This window comes from Marmota marmota, unplaced genomic scaffold (assembly GCF_001458135.2).
Source record: "Marmota marmota marmota unplaced genomic scaffold, marMar, whole genome shotgun sequence".
NCBI lineage: Eukaryota > Metazoa > Chordata > Mammalia > Rodentia > Sciuridae > Marmota > Marmota marmota.
This window is the reverse complement of record NW_026000093.1, coordinates 21994840-22016369: the sequence shown is the minus strand read 5'-3', so window position 1 is coordinate 22016369 and position 21530 is coordinate 21994840. Positions and strand designations below refer to the sequence as shown.

Sequence of the window (21530 nt, the reverse complement as noted above, 5' to 3'; positions counted from 1 at the left end):
CCCCCCCCAGGTATAAGTATCTCAGATCTTTCTATTTAGAGTGGTCCGAATTCTTAGTGAAGTTGGTTAGGCACTCGCCTGGATGAACTAGATCTCTCAGGCAGTGTTGTAGGAACCCTGCTGGGGAAAAGGTAATGGTGGAGGGTGTAGAGGTAGCTGTCCAGTGTTCCGTGTGGGAATGTCTTTCTGCCTGCCTGTTGCCAATATCATATTCCCTTTCCACAACATACTCCAAAGCTTCTCCTTCATTCTAGCCTACTTGCTGTATTACCTATGAGGAGGAGGAGAGTGGATCTAACTGCTTCTCACACTGATTTGTACCCAATTCTTTCTTTTTTTAGTTTTACTTTTACTGTCACTTACAGAAGTACCTGATACCACCTAATCAAGAGACATGGTAGGGGCAGGGAGGGGTGGTATATACTAAGTTGTTTTTCAGTTTTTCTCACTGTCAGTTTTGGAGTCAACTTTCTCAGATCTGCTAAGTTGGTTACTAATGGTCTGGCTGATTTTTTTGTTTGGTTTTTATATTTGTTACTATTTTCATATTGCCTGCCCTGTTTGTCCTTAATGACTTATGCTTTAAAAAAAATCCCTTTACTGGTGCTTTGGTGGGGTTCTAGAAAAAGCAAAAATAAATGCTTGTGTTAAGTCATTAACTTTCATTCTTCTGTGTACTCACAATAACCTAAATTCCTTAATGGCAGAAATTCTGTCTGCCTTGTTGACTGTTTCATTTGGCATCCCTAATACATGGCACATATTAGATGCTTAATAAATATTTCCTGAGTGACTAATCATTGGCTGGCAGGCCAACTAACTTGATTGGTTACCCAAAAAACTTCTGAACACCAAAAGGCTACAAAGTTTGAAAAAATGACAGTGTCGTTCACCCATCTACAAAGAGGAATTTCTGAAAGACAGATGTAACATTCCCTTAAAGACACATTCATTCTTCTGTGTATCCTTTCAGAATTGTTTACAATTTTTTTTTCTGAATGTTTTGGTTGGGAAAAATAACAGTGCTTAGCTAGTTATAACTAAAATACAATGTGTGGTAGCTTTTATTTTATTTTCTTTTAAAATCTTTCTTTTGTTCTTTTTAGTTATACATGACAGTAGAATGTATTTTGACGTAGCATACGTACCTGGAGTGTAACTTCCCATTTTGGTGGTTGTACATGATGTAGATAGAGTTACATTGATCATGTATTCATTTATGAACATAGGAAATTTATGTCCGGTTTATTCTACTGTCATTCCCATTTCCATCCCTCCTCCCTTCCCCCGACTCAATCCAATCTGGTGAACCTCCCTCCCCATTCCTCACCTCTTGTGAGTCAGCACGCAGTGTGGTAGCTTTTAAAAACTATTGGTCGTTAGCTTTTTATTCCACTTTCCTGTGTAACTCAAAGACTTACATTGAATACAGTGATTTCAGGTCTGTTTCAATTTCTTAATTTTCTAGGAGTTTGGTTATTCCCTGTTGTCAGGATGGTAAATTCCTAGCACAGTTCCAATGACTTAGTTGTTCCTTAAAAGTATGTTCATTATGTTTTTGGATGTGAGAATGAATGATGATAATGCTCCAGTCAGTTCAGAGTTTTAGAGTTTCCAGTGTGGGGGAGGGGGGAACAAAACAATGTGAAGAAAGAAAGAAAGAAGTGGAAGCAAAGGAAATTCAGAGAAAGCATTTTCCTTTCACATATCAGAGCCATGTTTCATCAAGTAACCTAGTGTGTATGTATTAGTTAACTTAAGTAGCATTTACTGAGCACCTACTGTGTTTCCTGAGTTGAGTTTAACCCTGAACTCACCATGCCCTATCTGGGCATTCATTCCCCCACTCATTTGATTAAACTGACTTGACATTCAGTTTTCTGTTGCTATTTTACCATCCATGAGAGCTTTACCATAGCAGTAAGCACTCATTCTCATGTCATTTTGATAAGGGGGACTAAGCTTACATCTATCTTATAATTAGCCAGCTTATAGATTATAAATTGAAAGGATAAGTAATTGATAACAAAATCACACACACACACAAAAATGTCAAAGCCAAAATTAGAGCTAATGTGAATCTCCAGTACATTTATTTTAATCTAGTATGTACCCTTGACTATAATAGATGATAATAATGCTACATATTTAAGGAAAAGAAAACTTGAAATAATGATAGACATAAAATCCAAGAATATTGAAGGAGGAATAGGAAATCAGGCTTGTTATATGCTGCTTCAGAAAGATGCTAATGTGAAATGTCCCAAGTTTTTTTTTTTTTCTTTTTTTGGTGGGGGGTGAGAAGGATTGAACCCAGGGGTGCTTACCCACTGAGCCACATCCCCAGCCCCCCCTTTTAATTGATATTTTATTTAGAGACAGGGTCTTGCAGAATTGATTAGGGCCTCACTAAATTGCTGAGGCTGCCTTTAAACAGCCTTTTTAAAATATATATATATTTTTTGTTGTTGTTGTTTTGTTTTGTTTTAGGTGAACACAATATCTTTATTTTTATTTTTATGTGGTGTGAGGATCGAACCCAGTGCCTTGCACATGCCAGGCCAGCACACTACCACTTGAGCCACATCCCCAGCCCCTTTGAACAGCCTTAAGATCCTCCTGCCTCAGCCTTTGGAGCCGCTGGGGTTACAGGTGTGTGCCACTGTGCTCGGATTTTTTTTTTTTCTTTTTCATGTATAGGTGATTCTTAAATTGGTAATGGGCATGATTTGGGGAAATCTAAATTATAACCTACAGGTTTAGTTTCTCCCCTCTAATAATCTTCATAATTAATCATGATTGAATCTGTTTGGGGGCGGGGGGGAGTTAGGCCATCCATATTTGTTTTTATTTTTACATGTGTCAGATACGACTCCTCACAAACAAGATAGGGACATCAGTGATGGCTTTGTCTATTTATCATGTAGAAAATCTGTAGATCTAAAGATACCCTCTTTGTCCCTTAGAATTTCTAAGTCAAAGGCATTCATTCTTTGAAAAAGGCCTGGGATTCTTGAGCAGTTTTCTAATAATGGTCATGAATAACTTCTCCCTTGCCCTGCTCTGTTTTGGTCCCATCTCTCCCTCACTTCTCTTAGCCCTCTGCATCCACTTTGGCTGGAGGGGGCGGACTGTCTTCTTAGGCAAGGACAGGACGGAAAGTGAAGAGCCATCCCAGGAGGCCAAGCTAATGGGGGCTTTGTGGATCTTTCAGCAGGGCTTGTCAATGAGAATCATGCAGCAGAGGGCTCCTCCACGGGCACTCTGACCTCTTAGTAAACTATTTGTTTTTCCTTGTATTGATTAAAAAAACAAGCCTCCGAACAGTAACTCCCTATCAACCAGGGCGTTGTTTTCAAGAATCTTACACTTTTAAAATACTATAACTCATTAAAGCCCAGACCCTTGTCTTGCATGTACTCTGCAATCCAATTAAACCAGATCACTGGTGATATTAAAATAGAATCCCTGAAAAGAGCAGCAGATGCTTCCAGACTTAGATTTTTTTTTTAAACAACTTTGACCACAAATGTAAATAATCAGATAATACTCAAAATACAAAACCACCTCAAGTAAGTGTTTTTGTTAATTATGAGTGTCTAAAGACTGAAATATGTTTAATCTTAGTGACATGTTGGTACTGGAAAGGTATGCTTTCTCTCTTTAAGTATTTGAACAAACCAAAGCTATTGTTTTTCTTAGTATGTAATGGCCAGTCTACCTTTTTGTCCATGTGCCACACAGCATACTAAAATAAAATTCAAAGCCCCAAGGCAACTTGATTGCTGCAAGGATGAATCTAGCTAAACTTTACAGTGGAGAGAAATGCCCAGGTTGTATACATTGATGTGACTGAATAAAAAAACAGCAGAATAATGGTGTTTCTGGTTGTGTTTCCAATAGCAGTGTGATTGCAGGGCACTGGATTAAGTTACCGGTCCTTTGAATTGTGACCTTCTGTCTAGAACAGCTTTAAAGGTTACCTCCCCCCCCCCCCTATTTGGGAGGCAGAGGGAGAAAAACTTACTGCTGCTTGAATGGAGAAAAAAATTCTATAGGTTGCTAGATTGGGGGATGATGCCCCCACATCCTGGCAATTTCTAATAATTAATAGAGTTTCTTGATTCCGAAGACTTAAACTCTATCTCCAAATGCATCTGGAAACTTGGAGTGCAGTTTAATTATAATTATTTCCTCAGTGGACAAATCAAGTGTTTACCGTAGAGTAGTGTTTACTGTATGTAGTAAGATCAAAGTGTATCCCACTGGATACCTCAAGTCAAGGAAGGCAGAAGGGAAGTAACTGATATCAACTGTGAAGCACATTATTTGTATCATTGCTTGGTGTAAACTCAGAACTTCAGGCTCTCCTTTGAGTATAAAGAATAGGTTTGGGATATTTATCATCCCTACTTTAGGAATATAATTCACCTTTTCCTATAAATGATGAGTAAAAAACCATGAACATTGATTTGATAATTTCAGTTTAAGGATTCCTCACAGTTTTTTCCCTAGTGACTCTTTAATGTACATTTATTTTTGAATCTGTAAACTAACTTACAATGTGTTTATGAGTAATCAGATATTTAATAGTGATTATGTCCATTCCACATTAATATATATAAGCTTGATATATATCAATATAGAGATATATGATTTTGATGTATATCTACCTCTCCATCTATCTATATTTGACATATCTCATTTCAATAGATCACACACACACTTTTCTGGACTTTCTTTCTTGGATTTTCCTTGCTCCAAAATCATGATACAACCAGGGGTCATTAATGTCCCAGTGCTCCATCTACTGTTTAGAAGTGACCTTGATGGTGCTAGAAAAATGAGGCAGATTCCAGAACAAACAATTTAGTTGGGGAAATAAACACCCATATTTTTAAAAGCAGATCATACAAACATGAAATGCCTAGCACAGTGCCTGGCACATAGTAAGCACTTAATAAATGCACTTAATAATAAATGCCTTTCCTTCCTCCATGAACTATTCTTTTTTTTTTTTTTCGGAAGATTTTAAAAACTGTGAACTCAGCTGTCATGAAACTTGGAAAACACAAAGCGAATTTCCAGATCCTCTTACATGCTCTAGGAGGTGCTGACAAGATTGGTTTTGCCCATGGCTTGGAGGAAAAAAAAAAATTGAAGAGAAGACAACCTGGGTTTTCTAGGTTGCTTCATGTCAACAGAAATCCCTTTTACAGTTCAAGAAGGCAAAATTGCTTATTGCTGAGATTAAACATATGCTTCCAAGACCAATTATTTACATATTTTTGACAGAGAAAGAAAAACTAACTCTGTTTGCCATTTTGGAGAATCGGATGATTTTTAAATAGAAAACCTGTTGTGTCATATTTTTCTTAAAGTACTTATATCATCTCATGCCCTTTTCTGAAGAACCTGCCACTGCCCTGTCATCATTATTAGTTTCAAGAAGTGCTACTCAAAGTTTCTATTAAGAATAATAATTTTTTTAAAAAACATCCTAGAGGCAGTCATTACTACATAGGATAACAAGTTCTCCACCCTACATAAATAAATGGTTATGATTCATATGTAATAACCAATGTACTTATTAGGAGGTCAGGAAATAGGTTCTATTTTCATTTTGTGCTGTATAAAGACCATAATATTGATGAAAATAACTTTCCATAGTACAGTTAATAGTTAGTAATTGCCTCCTTAAATTTACTGTTAAAAGCTATTCATGTTGGAGTTTGAATGGAAAGCATTTAGCAAAATACAGGTAGACATTTAGTTTGGTGGATTTAATATCATTCTTAAAATAAATAGAGGATGTTTTACTTGGTTGCATTTCAACAGAAGTGTACCCTGAGCAGGATCCTCATTGTAGTACTCATGCCAGTCGGAAAGCGCAGGTCATGAAAATGGCCATTCCAAATGGCAGCAAGTATCCAGATCTCAGCCATCCAGGACAGTTTCAAAGGTTCCACAGAGAAGCCACAAATGTAGTGCCATCACACGGACCACAAGCAAAAGAAACTTATCGGGTAGCAGACGGACTAAAAGTACGGGATTATGGAACACTTTATTTGCTGTTCTACTTTGAGCAGTTTGAATTGCAAAATCTTGTCTTTCCAGATATTAATTTTAATAATGTAAGAGGAATAATGACTAAGATTTTGCTTTTGGAGAAAAAGCATCTGTCTAGAAGTTCTAATTATACTTTACAGCTAGCTGTATCATTACTCTTGAAAAAATAATCATCTCCTCTAAGAATTTTAGGAGCAGAGAAATTTAGTAAACAGTTGAACCATAGCATTCATGCTTAATCCTAAAATTATTTCATGATAAACACAAGTAGAAGAAAAATATATCTTGACTGAAAACTCCACAACCATTCACCAATGTTATTGTCCTTCCTGGAATGGAAAATGGAAAGAGCCACTTTGGATTTTACCCTTTGTTTTCTCAGTGTATTTGTTATGTTTAATTTGATGAGTCAGCTTGTTCACTCAAGTAGTTTTGAGATTGCTCTGATGAGTGCACTATGTCTGCCCTTTTTAAAAAAAAAAAAAAATTAAAGACATTTATTTTTGTGATCATGCCTTTATTTAGAACTCTCTGCTAATCTAAAAGTACTGAGAACTTCTATCAAAATTTCAGACTTCCATATAACCACTCAGGTATTCAGGCAACAGCTGGTTCTGACAGATAAAACCTGCTAGGAGGTACAAATATGAAAAATCTTTGTATCTCATTGAGGGTACTTGAACATTTCACTGTAGCTGAATATTTCCAGAGTTTCCCCTTTTCCAGATAAAATTATATGTATATTTTTGTTTTATTGGGGGAAAGGCATATAGGAAATTTTTAATGCTCTGATTTATGTATTTACATGTTGAGATTTCTGTAGCAAATATCAGATAGTAATGCTTTCTACTATTACCTAGTTTTACTAATGGCAAATTTTCTAAGTTCTCTTTTAATCTGTATGAATGTGTTTAGGGAACAGTTTGGACCTTCAGAATATATAGTTATATAATTATAGTTAGTGAGAATTTCGAAATAGGAAGCTAACAACTGTTCACTTAAAACTGGATCTTAGTAAGTCTTAAATTTGGGTTATTTATCATAGAACAACTTATTTTTCTGGTTCAGGTTGTATGTAATAGTAATTATTGTATATTTCATATTTAGTAGTAGTTACCAGACTAAATTTATGAGTAAACACAAATTGTTTTTAATCCATCTGATTTGCTTTAGGAAAAAGAACTATTAGAAAGTGGTCAATATGCACATGCATATTACTTTAAGCCAGTGACTAAGCTCTTTGTCACATAATTATGAATCATGAGCTATATCATGTCAATTAGTGGTCACATTAAATTCATCATGCTTTTTATAATTTTCTTCATAATTACATGCATCATTTCTTTAATGGCATTTTGTTTGGTTATATAAATTAAAAAATGAATTTCAATATAAAAGCTCATGTAATATGATAAATTTGTAATGTAGACAAGTAATTTGCATGCAAAGGTGGCATACTTTACATGATATTTCTCCTCTTTGGACTTCATGTAGTTTATGTATTCTGGATTTGCCAATATAATCTTTCATGAATCAGAAAACAGTATTATATCCTTGTATATCTAAAATAATTTTTAGATTACAGGAAGCATGTGTACAATAGCTGAATGCAGGCTTCAAACAGGGTTTAATCCTCCAAGCAGCACCTCAAATTTTATATTATATGGAGCTTAGTAATAAATCAGATTGCAGTCATTGTGTGGGTGTTTGATATCATAGATTGAATTAATGTAGCACTACATTATATCTGACAATACTGGAAACCTCCATTACAGACTCTGTTTTGTTTTCTGCATAAATACTGTGGCATATTGAATGACTGATACTTCTAGTCCTGTAGGTGGTAACATAATTCTATTTCTGCTGTGCATAGGAGCAGATCCAATAGCAATCAACTGTTTTTTGATCTGCTTCCCAAATATGGTAGATGCCTAGCCCATGATTCCTTGCCGCTACTATACAAAATAAAATCCTAGGTGAGTTTGCAGTTTAAGCTGTCTCTTAGGTTTGACAAAGTGTTCCTTTCTGAGGAATTTAGACTGGCATGCTTGGGGAGGGAGATGGAGAGGATTAAAGTCTGTATTGAATTTTGGTCATTATAAACTTTTCATTTTGTTTTGTTTGCATTGAAATGGTGCTTTCAGGTACAAATTAGCAAAGTAAAGGTAAGACTGTGACTATCTGCTTTATTAGTTGATGATCTTTTAAAAAGTTACTATGATTTTTTAAAATGCTTTTCATACCAAGGTGAGAGCCTAAAAAAAAAGGAGACTTTGATTTTTAATAAAAATTCCAAATACAGAATAGTATTATTTGTAGTGACAAAACGGTTTTAAGAAATTTACAATGGGGATAAAAATTTCATTTTAGAGTGCAAATTAATTATGATGAGTAACTAGTATCAGAATAAACATTTGTATTTGAATTATGGTATAGGGCTGGCAAATTAAAATATAATCATTAGTTCACATAAGTGATGCCTTCTTCAAATATTTGGGATCAACATAAAGATTAAGTAATTGATCTTATAAATGAAGTCATTTATCTCCATAAAGTATGATATCTTAACTGAAGCTTAACTCTCTTAGGTAAATCTTACAGCTCATCATACATAGATTCTGAGTTTTTTGTTTTTTTTCTTAAAGAATGGACTGTAAAGAAAGTTATAGGTGAAAAGAATCTTTTCTCAAAAATAATTTTAAAATACTAATACTGAAATACTGTCTGGTTCGTATCCAAAGAATTGCTCATTGAAGACTTGCCATCCTAGAAATCCTTGCAGAATCATGAGTCAGGCTTTCATTGTTAAAGTGATAATAGCTTACACGTTTGCTTTCTCTCTCCCCACTTAGTGGAATCAGCCATTCCACTTTTTATCTTTGCCAAACCTGTTAGTAGGTAGGCACATGAGGGAGGGAAAAATCTGAAAAGTATCGATTCCCCAAGTTTCAGGGCCTGAAAAAAAAAAAGTTTTGGAAAAGTGTAAAAGATAACGTGTAAACTAACTACTCCCCAAAGATCTTAATTGGGAGCTACTGCAGCAGGAGATGTGCGTGTGTTGACAGTGTCTCACACAAGTTATTCTCACACAGCTGTTTATTCAGATAGCGTGGGGCGCGTTCATTTACATAATAATTTTTTTTTTTTTAAAGCAGTTAGGTTGAGTCAGACAGAGCAGTGCTCCTTTCAATTGTTGCGTTTAAACCAATAAGGTTAGGACAAGAGAATAGCTGTGGTTTGCGTTGCAAAAACAAAAAAAAAAAGGGAGAGAGAGAGAGAGGAGAGAGAGAGAGAGAAGAGAGAGAGAGAGAGGAAAGAGAGAGAGAGAGNACCCGCGCTCCGCTTCCACGAGCGCCGCGGCTCCGCTGAGAGCGCCGCGGAGCCCTCGCGCGTCCCTCCCCGGAGCCCAACTATGTCAGGAATGGAGGCTTGCTAAACCAGAAAACGCGGAGGAGTACATTAAACGGGTGGATGCGGCAGATGTAAGCGCTGTAAGTACAAGCTGACTGTTTGAAAAATTGTTAGTGACTGACAACAGCTGTCCTGTGGGCAAAGTCCGAGATAACAGGAGCGCTTTTATGATTGTTTGGATTTTGTTTTAAAAGAAAAAAAAACAACATTATGGCATGTGGAAAATGATGACACTTTTTGTACCTAATACTTCATGAGCCACAGGGTTCCATCGTAAAAGTAGAATTCTTAACCCCCAAATTATCTGAGCGGTTAGGATCATTAAGAGGTAATTACAAATTAATTGCTAACAACGATTTGTGCTATCTCTGGAAATCAGTAGGCAAGGCCACAGTCTCCTAAGCAGATTACTTCGAATCTCTTTTCTGAATTGCTGCACAAGCCTCAAATATTGCGCGATGTTGAGTTAGTTACACATCCATCCACCACAACACATAGGTGACTTTCCCTATGCAGTTTAAGTTGATATGAAAAAATGAGGAGAGGTTTAACATTTGAATGGACAACAGATAACAATTGATATTTGCTGTTTAAATAATCCTTTTTGCTTCAATAAACAAATTTCCCAAACCTTACATTAAACAGGCTCATCTTCAAAAGGTGATTACAATAAACATTTGCCCAATTAATGTATTTGTCATAGAAGGGCACTTTATATGACTTGAATGGACCTTGGAGTTGAAAATTCAGATTCTTAAGACTTTTTACTTATCATTTAAAATGTTTGCCATTCAAAATCACTATATGAATTGCTAATGACTCATGGGCTTATATTTCTTTGGGGGAGTTTTTTGAACACATTTAAATTTAGCATTCGCAAGAATTCAATAAATTCAGAGCTGTCATTGAATTTAGACAAGCATTTTTGTTTCATTTCTTAAAATAGTAAAGGGGTACAAAAAGTTGGTACTTAAGTATATAGCATAGTTTATAGGTTTGGGGTTGTTTTTATAATGTCTTTCAGGGTAGGTTTTATTTTATGCTTGTATGAGTCTTTACCCTACTGCTTAGGATTTGAGGACATGCATTCATGAATAGTCATGCTTTTGTATGATCAAACATTTGATATTTGATTTCCTTGATACTTGAATTCGCCTAAGGCCCAAATTGTTCACTAAGTGAGCAGGCAACCATAGATTTTCAATCTTTGAAAATTCTTCCCGGTGACAGACATAGAAGCCTAATTGAGCCACCGGTCACTTTTAGAGTGCCAAATGGAAGTCAACTGCTATGTGAGTTTCACAGACATGATAAATGATTTTCTCAAAAGAAACTTTCCATTCGAATGGGGAATTTTTTTTTTTAAAGAATACACTAGAAAGAAAAACATGCAGTGAGAATAAAGTCACTTTTATTTAATCAGTTATCAAAAGTATTTTGCTCAATATTTTACATAATTGCTATTTTTTTAAAAAATAATACTCTAAAGCTATAGGTAGAATACTGTGATTTGAATACTTATTTGGTTTTAGTTTCATAAGGGCTTTCATTTTCTTTAAACGAGATTTTGCAAAAAGTAATATAGGATATTTAAATAATCAGTAATCAGTAAAGCATTAAGGCATTTACTTTATGGAGTTTTCGATAAAGAAGAAAATATAATGTTGACATTTTAACATTATATTTTATGTCTCTCCCTACAACTTCATTTCAGTTTTAGGGTTAGATTTTTCTTTAAAATATTGAGGTTTTTATTACAACACTAATACCACAGTTGGAGATATTGATTAAGGAGAAATTTTAGCAGGAATATATTCTGTTTAAAAATCAGATTTATGGCTAAGGTACTTTTTTATATCTCTATAACATACATTCTGATTAGAAAATTGCCATTGTCTTTCAAATTTGGGAATACTCAGGTTGATCTGTGGTTGGACAAAACTAGCTTGCCTGCCAATTCTATTTATTTAGATAAGTTCAGTACTTTCACTTTGAAAATTTCTTTTCAGTTTGAAAAAAAAAGTTTTAAATTATAGTCATTTTATAAAAATTGCTTCTAGCAAGCAAAAAAAAAAAAAAAAACCCTATGGAAAACCCATAATTTGGACAAGTACCTACATTTTATTTGCTGTGTGATGCTGAGATTTAGAATCCCTTTCCATTTACAGTTTACTTTTCACAGAACATTATTAACTTTTTGGCTTCATACATGATCTTCTGTCAGATGCTTTTGATTTGTAATTTAGCAAAGTATAATAAACATTGCAAAAGTCATGAATTTTGCTCTGCATCCTGAGCTCTGTGGTAGGGAAAATGTGATAAAATGTGTACCTTAAGTCTTGTTTGATGATCTCTCAAAGCAAGTTTGCCTTCTGGAAATAATTTCTGGGGCTGAAGAGCATGGTATTAACAGATTTAATGTGGCTCTTCAATGGATTGGAGAAGTACTATGTGAGGTTTAACAAAATGAGAGAGACAAATTGAACATCAACAAAAGTTACATCTGTGAAGAATTATAAATTTAATTAGAAAAAAAGGCAAACTTAAAAGACCTCATTAACTAATCAGAAGTCAAAGTTACTAGTTGAGGATCTTTGAATTTAAATTCTAAGGAGTTCTGCTATCTTTTCTTGGTATTTCCACAGCTCTGTGAGTGTGCTACTATGTGTATTCTATACGAAGAGTTTTTAAAAGCATTAAAGTGAAATGACTTCATTGTAATGTAAGATGGCCATTTATAATGCAATGGGAAATATTTCTGCACTCATAGAAGCAATTGAATTAAAAATACCAGATTAGGATATGACAAGAAATATTAAGTTTATGAGTGTAAAGCAGAAAATGTGAGCTTACTGAATGCTTACCAGCACTTCTGTGGAAATATTTTTTCTCTTTTGAACGAAAATATCCCTAGTTAATTATTTTTGAAACACATTATGGTTTGAGACCTTTAAAATACAGAAATCTCCTTAGACATTGTTAAACATGAGAGAAAATCAACACCAATCAGAAATAGGTGTGCTTTTTAGATAAGTCATTATAAGAATGTTTCCTTATGAACTGTAATCTTGTACTACACATAAAAAACTAAAAGCATGTGAAGTGTAGCATTTTGTAAACTGTAACTAATTTTGCTCACATCTGTGTCTAATTGTTGTCTGCATTCGCATTCTTGAGAGTAGATTTATTTTTCCTGGACCACGATGTGGATTCAGCTGACCAGCCTAAGTGAGGATTAGTTGTTTTAAAGTTATTTTGATTAAAGAGTCATTTTTAAATACAGTAACACACAACACATGGTTTAAATAATCCTTGAGACACAAAAGAATATATCTGAACTATACTTAATGAAATGAAGATCATGGCTGTGGACTTTCAAAAATTGTAATGTATGAAAGTACAGTAGAGACTGGGTTGCACCAGCATAAAAGAAATGTGTTGTGAAATGCAATTTTTTTTTTCAATGAGGAAATGTGTTAGAACAATTCTTGAAATTGTTTTTATTAACAACAGTTTTGACTTTTAAATTTAGATATGATAGGTTAAACTTCAAATATAAGCAAACTTTCAAAGTACACAGTGAAAACTAAAATTATATTTCCAAGACTATGCTTTCTAGCTAATGTTAAAATGCAAATGGATTTTAACATTTAATAGAAAGTGTGCTTTACATACTCTCACATAATTAAGCCAAGAGAGTTCTTAAACTAAGTTAGTTCTCACCTATAATTTATTCCAGGTGTATTAAAGTGGTGGGGGGGGGAGAGAAAGGGAATTTATCCTTGAGGTATATTGTTCCAGTTTCTGAAAGAAACCATTTAATTTTGTGTGAGAACATTAATTTTAACAAAAATTGCAGAAATCTGTCATCATAGAAAGGCACATCTGCAGGCATAAGATGCCATTTCTACTTAACACTCAAGCATCTTTTAACAATTGTTTTTTGTCTTGCACATATTCTAGAAATCATACCTAGAAATTTCACATAACTCCATACCAAGATATTTAGACCTTAAGATGCTTTATTCTTGCCAGCAAGATAGTGTCTTAATTTCATAAATCATAATTTAAAAAATAACAGGACTCAACAGAAGATGTTTGGTTGGATAACTTTAATGTCATTTGAGATGCTTCAGTTCTCATCTTTGTTCTGTGTCCCTAATTGATGTCAGTTCAGGTTGAATGAAAATGCACATCAAAGATTTGGAATTCTGAGCCATTTAAACATTATGCAGAATGCTCTTTCCTGCCTGCCTACTTGTTAGGCTGAGCTTGGAAGCCAGCAGCAGCCTAGCTCACCTGAGCTTTGTCACCTGCTGGCAGTTAGAGCTGCCTCTGGCAGTAGGGCAGTGACTATTAAAACCAGCACAGTAGTGAAGTTAGTTGTTCAGTGAAGTCCCCAAATACAGATTCATCTAGAAACAAAAGAGACTAAGGAGCTGGCTTAACTGGGACATTAAATTGATTATTCGACTACCAGTCTCTTTTTTAGTCTAGAAGACAGAAAATTAGCCATCCCCACCCCTCATAAAAAAAAAAAAAAAAAAAAAAANAAAAAAAAAAAAAAAAAAAAAAAAAAATCTGACCACTTTGGTATGTTGTAGGGCATAGCTGCATAAGCACTCATTGACTTTTAATTTGGAATGGGTAAACAAGCACATTGTTCAGTGCTGTGACTTTGGGTATGAAAACTTGCTTTTGCCATTTACCCCTAATCCTTTTGCCTGAAAGGTGCCCAGGAGCTGTTTTAGTAAATGTTAAATAACAAATAGTAAATGTGGGAGCAAATCATCGCGATAAGGATAAGATATTGTCAGGAGTCAAAGGGGTGGGCGGGAGCTGTGTTTCAGTTGGTGATAACAGAGGTTGAAAGAGGTTCTGAGGATGCTGGGGGGATTATTGCTTGAACTGCTGCTGCTGAACGCACTCATTTTGTTAATAGCTATTTTTTTTTTTTTCCAAGCACCTTTTCCAAGCTGCCTGAGCAAGGCTGCTTTGCATGTTGATTGGGGGAGGGGTAATCCCGTTTGCAGCTGTCATAGGCCAGTGATGAATCACTATCCCGTCATTTGGCTGCCTTCCCCCCTGACAAGGGGAGGAGGAGGATAGACCTGCAGGAGGAAACAACAGTTGAGACTTCAACTTAAAGACAATATGCCTTTCACTGCAGCAGTATCCTCTTTTTTCTCTTTTGGTTAAAAGAGAGCATTGTCGGTCTCTGCCATGTGCTCTGTATAATTAAGAGCTGACACTGAAGCTCAATAACAACAGCTTCTAATTTCTTACCCCTGACCACAGGTGCAAACATCTCAAACCAGTTCAGATGTTGCTGTTTCCTCAAGTTGCAGGTAAGGATATTGTTGATATTTGACATTTTTGTAGATTACCTTTCTGTGATCCAGACCTATTTTTGTCTAGTATTTCTTAATTATTTCTATTAATAGCAACAGCCTCAGTTGGCAATTACTTAACAATTTATGTGTGTGTGCTTGTTTAAAAAAAAAAAAAATGCTTAAGTGTGTGGGACAGGCATAGGAGCCTTGGTTTAAAAATGATTATGGGATATTTTCTGGTGTTAGGAAAACTGAATGTGAAATGGGAATTGGGAGAGAAAAACTGCACTTGAAACCATTTCCAGTTTGATTTCAAGACCTGAGGAAGTAAAGATCTATTTGAGAAGTAAAATGGCTCATGTTAAAGATGTTTGAAAAACTGATATCGACAGTCACTTTAAGTGCAGCCACTCAATTAAAATGACTATACCTTTTATTGATCTGTTGGGGATGAAGAGCTTCATATATAGAACATTAAACCTCCTCCCTTACTTATTTATTTTTTAGAAAAGCACGTAAAGTTTAAAATGAAGGGAATGTGAGCCTCAGATATTTAAAACGTAGCTGTCAGAAAACAGTATATGAATGTGTTTTGAGTGACTGTAAGTAAGTCCTCTCTTCTCTTCATTAATGAAAGTATTAATTATAAATCTAGCTCTGAAATTGACTTTTGGACCTCTTCAGAATAAGTACATGCTGAGTCTGAGACCTTTCAGAAGGGACTGGCTTGTTTTCATATAGTAAAAAGTGCAGCATTATAGGCAGAATTGTAGCATTGAAGTAGAATTGTCCTTATTTCCCTCAGTGACAGCTGAGGTATTCCAAGTGCTAATGCTCATAGGGACTCACTGTATGTTGGCCTTATCCTTTTTCAATTGGGCACGCTGTATGTAATCCACAAAGCAAACAAGTGAGCCGACATCATAATGTTTTAATGCTGCATTTGTTTCAAGGGAAACAGAGGAACAATTAAGTAGTTTGCCAGAGTAAACACATGCATCAGGACTATCTCATTCCCTGTCACTAGACTATAGGTTTCAAGTGTTTTATTTGGTTTGGAGACCCATTAAATTACAATTGGGTGGTAAATTATAAGGAAGTACCTAGTGCTAATTTATTAGATGAAACAGATTGAATAGAAAAGTGATTTTTTTTTTCTATTACACTTGTTTACATAGTTTCCTCTCTGTTTTAGGGGGGAAAAATGCCTTCGGGGATTTTTTTTTTTTAAATATAAAAAGAAAACCATGACTACATTTTTTAAAAATGAAAATAGATGTCACTGTGTAGCATTAGACCTTATGACTTGAAACAATATGTAAAGTTCCAAAGAGGAATTTTTGTGAATGTTGGGCTGGATAGGTAGAGTAAGTGACATGTTTTAATAGTGCAGGTAGTGAAAATGACTGAAGTAAAAATGCAGAATTAACTATTTTGAGTCTAAGAAAAGAGATACAATGGGACTTTTGTGTGAGTGTGTTTCAAAGAAGGTGTCAAGTCGTTAGCACATTAAATAGCAGTGTTATGAATTTGGTACATCTGTCAAATGGAAGGCTTCTTGTCTTTAGGTCTATGGAAATGCAGGATCTAACCAGCCCGCATAGCCGTCTGAGTGGTAGTAGTGAATCCCCCAGTGGCCCCAAACTCGATAACTCTCATATAAATAGTAATTCCATGACTCCCAATGGCACCGAAGGTGAGTGTCTGCCTTCTCACTGTTTGCTTTGCACCTTGTTTCTTCCTCAGTATACGCTTCATTATTAGGTGGTTGTGATTTCAGTTGTCAAATCTGTTATACTGCTGTTCTATTTTCCCTTTAGGTAATTTGGCTTATGAATCAGTAGTCCTCATTAGTTAGCTGCTGGATGTTACTAGTTACGGTTATATTACAGACTGGCTTTATTTTACATAGATGCATATATATGCGCACACATCTTATACGTATGTGTATGCATGACATTTTGAACCTGGGAGTTTATTTTTATCTCCTTGTCGATCATGTCTACAGCACGCTATCAATTTTCTTTGTTTTACTCTATGAGCAATGAAAATTTGGAATCATTTCCTTTATTTTACTTTCCATTTTGTTATTAAATACAATCAAATTTACTTAACTGTAAAATTGGACTGGATTGTTTCTAAAGGTCAATAAAATAGTTGGCATGCCTAGTGTTCTTGTGGCTTTGGCAATTAAAATATAAATAAGTAAAAAAGAAATACTTAATTGTTTACCAAATATGCAGGCTTATTTGGAAAAATGTACATAAAATGTATTTACTTTTTAAAAGTTTAAGTAAATATAAGCAGTGCTTTTAAAATTATTTTTGGATAAATAACACAGGAGTAAGTTTTATATGAACAGAAACACCTTTTTAATTCATATATTCCTGAATCTAAATATACAAGGTTATATGTATGTATCAATACCTGTTATGTGCATTTAGGTGCTATGCATGTTTTTGTAATTTCAGCACATAGGACATGTTACATATTACACCATATTTATTTCTATTTTAGCCTATTAAAAATTACTTCTTCACAGATATTTTTGCATATTTATTTTTTACTAAGCCTCAGAAAGTTGATGAACTTAGAAAATAAGTTTCACTAGAAGTCCAATGAATTATCCATGTTACAATTCCATCCATAGACAAACCCTTAACCATCAATTCCAAACTACTATGGTGATCTTTTTTTTCATATAGTTTTGAAAATAAACAAAAGTAAATGCTATAAAATTATTGCTAATATTTATTAGTGAAACTTTTTGAGATCTATAAAGCTATGACATTTGTAAAAGATAAACTATAGAATCAGTTATTTCTGACATAGGATGTCTTGATTTGTGTATCAACAGTAATTGTTTTCATATATAACTGTTCTGTGTTTTTCTTGAAGAGTATGTATATTTATTTCCAGTGCTTATAGAAACTGGTTGTTGTCAAAAGTAGAAACTTTGCTGATCTAGTAAAAAAAATTAATCTCTGAATAAAGTGTCTTTTTATCTGAAACTTCTTCCCATTTCAGTAGTCAAAGAGAAAAAATTACTTATAGGAAAGTAATTCTAGTGTATAACAAGTAGATTTCATAGAGCGAGTGCGAGTAAGCAGCCCTCTTTCCACACCTTCTGGGATTTGGCTGCAGGTGGAAGCAGGCCTGCAGGACTACAGACTGGCTGTGGATATAGTCACACAGCCTACTGCAGGTCCCTGCTCTGACCCACTCCAGGGCCAGCATGCTGGGTAGCCACAGAAGGGCCAAGGGTGCAAGCCTTTGACAGTCACTCCATTACTGTAAAGGCCAGATAAGACAACAACTTAAAGTAACTTAAAACTAAGGAGACTTAGCAGTTGAACTATTTTGCCGAATAGAATACACCAAAGAGTAATCATTAAACGCTGATAGCTAATTATTTGTATATGAAACAGTGAAACGGTAGTAAGAAGTTTTCATTTTCTCAACATGTTATTGGCAAGTCATCTACAAATAAGAAACACCCTGTATTGAAGCAGAGTATGTGTTTGAGGATGGCTTTGTGTGAATGAGGTGTGGTGTGACTAGTGCTAATATATTTCTGAATATTTATATTTCAGAGCTTGATATCACATTCATATTCAGGGATGCTGTGTTTTGTGAGATTTTTGCATAACTAAAATAAGGTTGAAAGAATACAATATTTTAGGTATTTGTAGGATCTCTGAACCATTTGTTCTGGGAAATAATCAGAAATTATTTGTTTTCTTTAAAAAAAAATTCTATGTCTTCTAAATGCATTTTTTAGACCTGATTTAAAAAAAAATACATGGTATTTCATCTCTGTCCTGTTTTCAGGCATTCTTCATTGGCATAATTTGCAAGGGTTGGAAAGTGAAGTTAGAAGTATCAGTATGAATTATTCAAAGCACAAAAGGAATTTTTGGCAATCCTCTGAAATGTTTAGCTTTATTTCACCAGACACTGTGAAAGTATGGACCCCAAACTTTCTTCATGGTCCATGCTACAAAGCTATTTAGATCTGAAAAATATCATAAAGTTTTAGGTTGCTGTGAAGATGTGAAGTCATTTATTGTGCTACTTATATGTTCCATTGTGTACTTGTTTCATTCCTTTCAGCCACTGCTAGAGGAGTTAAGCTTAAAATTAGTTAATTCATTAACATCTGGCAAACTTCCCTGGGATATATGATCATTATAGATTTTCCTATTCCTTAAGATCTTATTTAGTTAGAAAACAGCAGTGTTTACCAATGCCTTAGAGGAATGAAAAAGAAATTCATTAAAATTTAAGTCTTGAAAATATCACCTCCCCTAACTCTACCACAAATATTTCCAGTTACACACACACACACACACACACACACACACACACACTGATTTGGATTTAAGTGAATTTTCTGCAGCCCAATTTAAAATAGTCTCAGCTCAATTGAAATTAATTAGGTCAACAAAACTCCATTTACTTTACACAGTTGCTGGGGTTGCCTGAGTCTGTGTAGGGTTGTCTTCTCTCAGTCATTTTTTCACTTCCTGCCACCACTTGTCCCTATAATGAGGCAAAGAAAACAAGAAAATCTCCTGAATCAAAAAACCATAACTTCATCTAAAGAACAAACAAGAAGGGAACGGAATGGAGAGGCAGAGAATATTGAGTTTCTTCTTACGTCTGCTGCCAAATTATCATAAGACTCAGTGTTTGTAGGTTCTGTCCTCAAAGGCTAGTGCCTACTTTCAAGGTTCATCTAAGGGATAAAGATGGAAAGGCACTGAGCTAAAGCCGCATATACTGAGCTTTTTAATTTCCTAGAGTAAATGTTCTTCAGTTATAATAGTTTGAATGTTTTAAAACTTTCAGCTCTTCTCATTTTGATATTGCAACCTCTCTGAATCATGATTGTTGCAATTAACCGTTGGTGTTACCCAGCTTATACATCTTCGAAACATAAAGTACAAGTAGCTAGATAAAAATAGTAAAAGAGTAACATAAATGATCACTTGACCTGCAATGAGAAAAAAGCACCATTAGGAGTGATAGGTTTCCAAATGAACTAATGAACATTTTCATTACTATTAAACAAAACAACCCAGAAGACACTAATGAATGGTTGTGAAAACAGTTAATTGTGATCTTTCTTTTAACTCTTTCCTCTGGTGTTTTGGACACTTTGTCTTAATAGACATTTCTTATTAGATCCTTAAAGCATAATTTTTAAGAAAATAGGCTTTCAGCGGTGATGCTTCTTTTGATAAATATCAAAGTGTGGAATGTGAGGGAGGAGTATCTTCCAGCCTTTATTGGGGAAGGCTTTGTGTTGATATTTGGGTTAAATGTGAGAAGTAGTTGGAAACCTTTCCTTCAGAAGGACTCAGAGCCTTAGCAGTAAAAGGATTTTTATTTACCTACCTAATTAGGGCCTTGTTTGCAAAGCGGGGATTCTTTCCATCTTTGTTTTCTCTGGTTGTCTTAAATCCATGGGAGCCTGGGATTGGTCAGTTCCTGTATTGCTACTCAGAGTGTTTATTTGGGGTTGTTTTGGGGGTAGAGAATAGGGAAGGATAAAAAAGAGGTGTGAGTAAAGCTAAGAGTTCCCAAACTGGGAGTTTTCTCTATTGTAAATTCAGATTAAAAATCAAGAAGCTTAAACCAGTCTTGATAATTTTGTCTTGAAGTGACACAAAACCAGATGCAATCGGAATTTTCACTGTAAATAGAATTTCAGGAATTCTGATGGCAATTCAAATAGTAATTTTGAATTGATATATCATATTTCCAAGGTGATAACAGATTATAATCTTGAATTAGGTGACTAAATTATCCGAGTTTAAAATTTATTCAGTGGTATTTTGCATATTTTCAAATGATAGTTTAATTCAATAACACATTTATATTATCAGAATATTTTAAATTATCTCATTTCTGCAAAGCTGAGAATACTAGCAAATTATCTGAATTTTTTTTCTCCTTGTAGTTTTGATTTAGTAAGATATAATTCTATGCAGTGAGAGTATCTTTAAGAAATCTTTTCTTACAGGAAATATCTAAACTGGAGTGGATGTATATAAAATTATGGTTTGAGGCTACATTTTATAGGCTATGTTTATCTATCTGTGGTCAAATATTCTGAAGTCAATAGAAACATGGTAATCTAATTTTATTATTGTTTACATTCTGCACAAAATTTAGTTTCTGGAAGATTAAGGGGCATCATGAATAAAGAGGTTTGTAAGTGGCATTTTTAGAATTTGTTTATAGCCACAAAATTGGACTCTTATAAATTATTCTTAAGCAAAAGCCATGAAAGAAGGAACAAAATAATTTGTTAGGATTTAATATTTACTATATCATATATATGGGAATAAATTTCACATTCATGTTGCTAATAATAAAAATGGCTGATGTTAATGAATAAGTTGTTGTTAGTCATTATGCTGATCATTCTCTGTTTTGTTTTGTTTTTTAATTAATCTTCAGAAAATGCCTTGAGATTGCTAACAGAATGGTTGAGAGTGTGGAGTTGAATCCTGGCTCCATGATTTACTAGCCAAGTGAACTCAGGCAAATGAGTTTCTGTGTGACTCAGTTTCCTCATCTTTAAAATGGGGATAATAACAGAACTTACATTGGGTTTGCTGACAGCATGTCATATAAAAATTGTAGCATGTTTGAAACTTACTCTAAGGGCTCTATTTATTAATTACTATATCGTATATAAACCATAGT

General features: G+C 34.5%; 1 protein-coding gene across 13 annotated transcripts in view; it reads left to right on the top strand.

Annotated features, from left to right (window-relative positions):
• The window catches only part of Eya1 (EYA transcriptional coactivator and phosphatase 1), a 295310-nt gene that overhangs the window by 139413 nt on the left and 134367 nt on the right, over positions 1-21530 (top strand). For 4 of the 13 annotated variants that reach the window (XM_048783045.1, XM_048783043.1, XM_048783044.1 and 1 more), the window contains exons 1-3: positions 9404-9560; positions 14779-14828; positions 16382-16509. The exons of 1 other annotated variant lie outside the window; for it this stretch is intronic. In XM_048783045.1, the coding sequence (XP_048639002.1) occupies positions 16386-16509 (124 nt within the window). In that variant the 5' untranslated portion in view covers positions 9404-9560; positions 14779-14828; positions 16382-16385. Of the gene's footprint in view, positions 1-9403; positions 9561-14493; positions 14829-16381; positions 16510-21530 lie in introns of those variants that run through there. 8 more of the 13 variants (XM_048783042.1, XM_048783041.1, XM_048783039.1 and 5 more) reach the window with 4 other exon arrangements.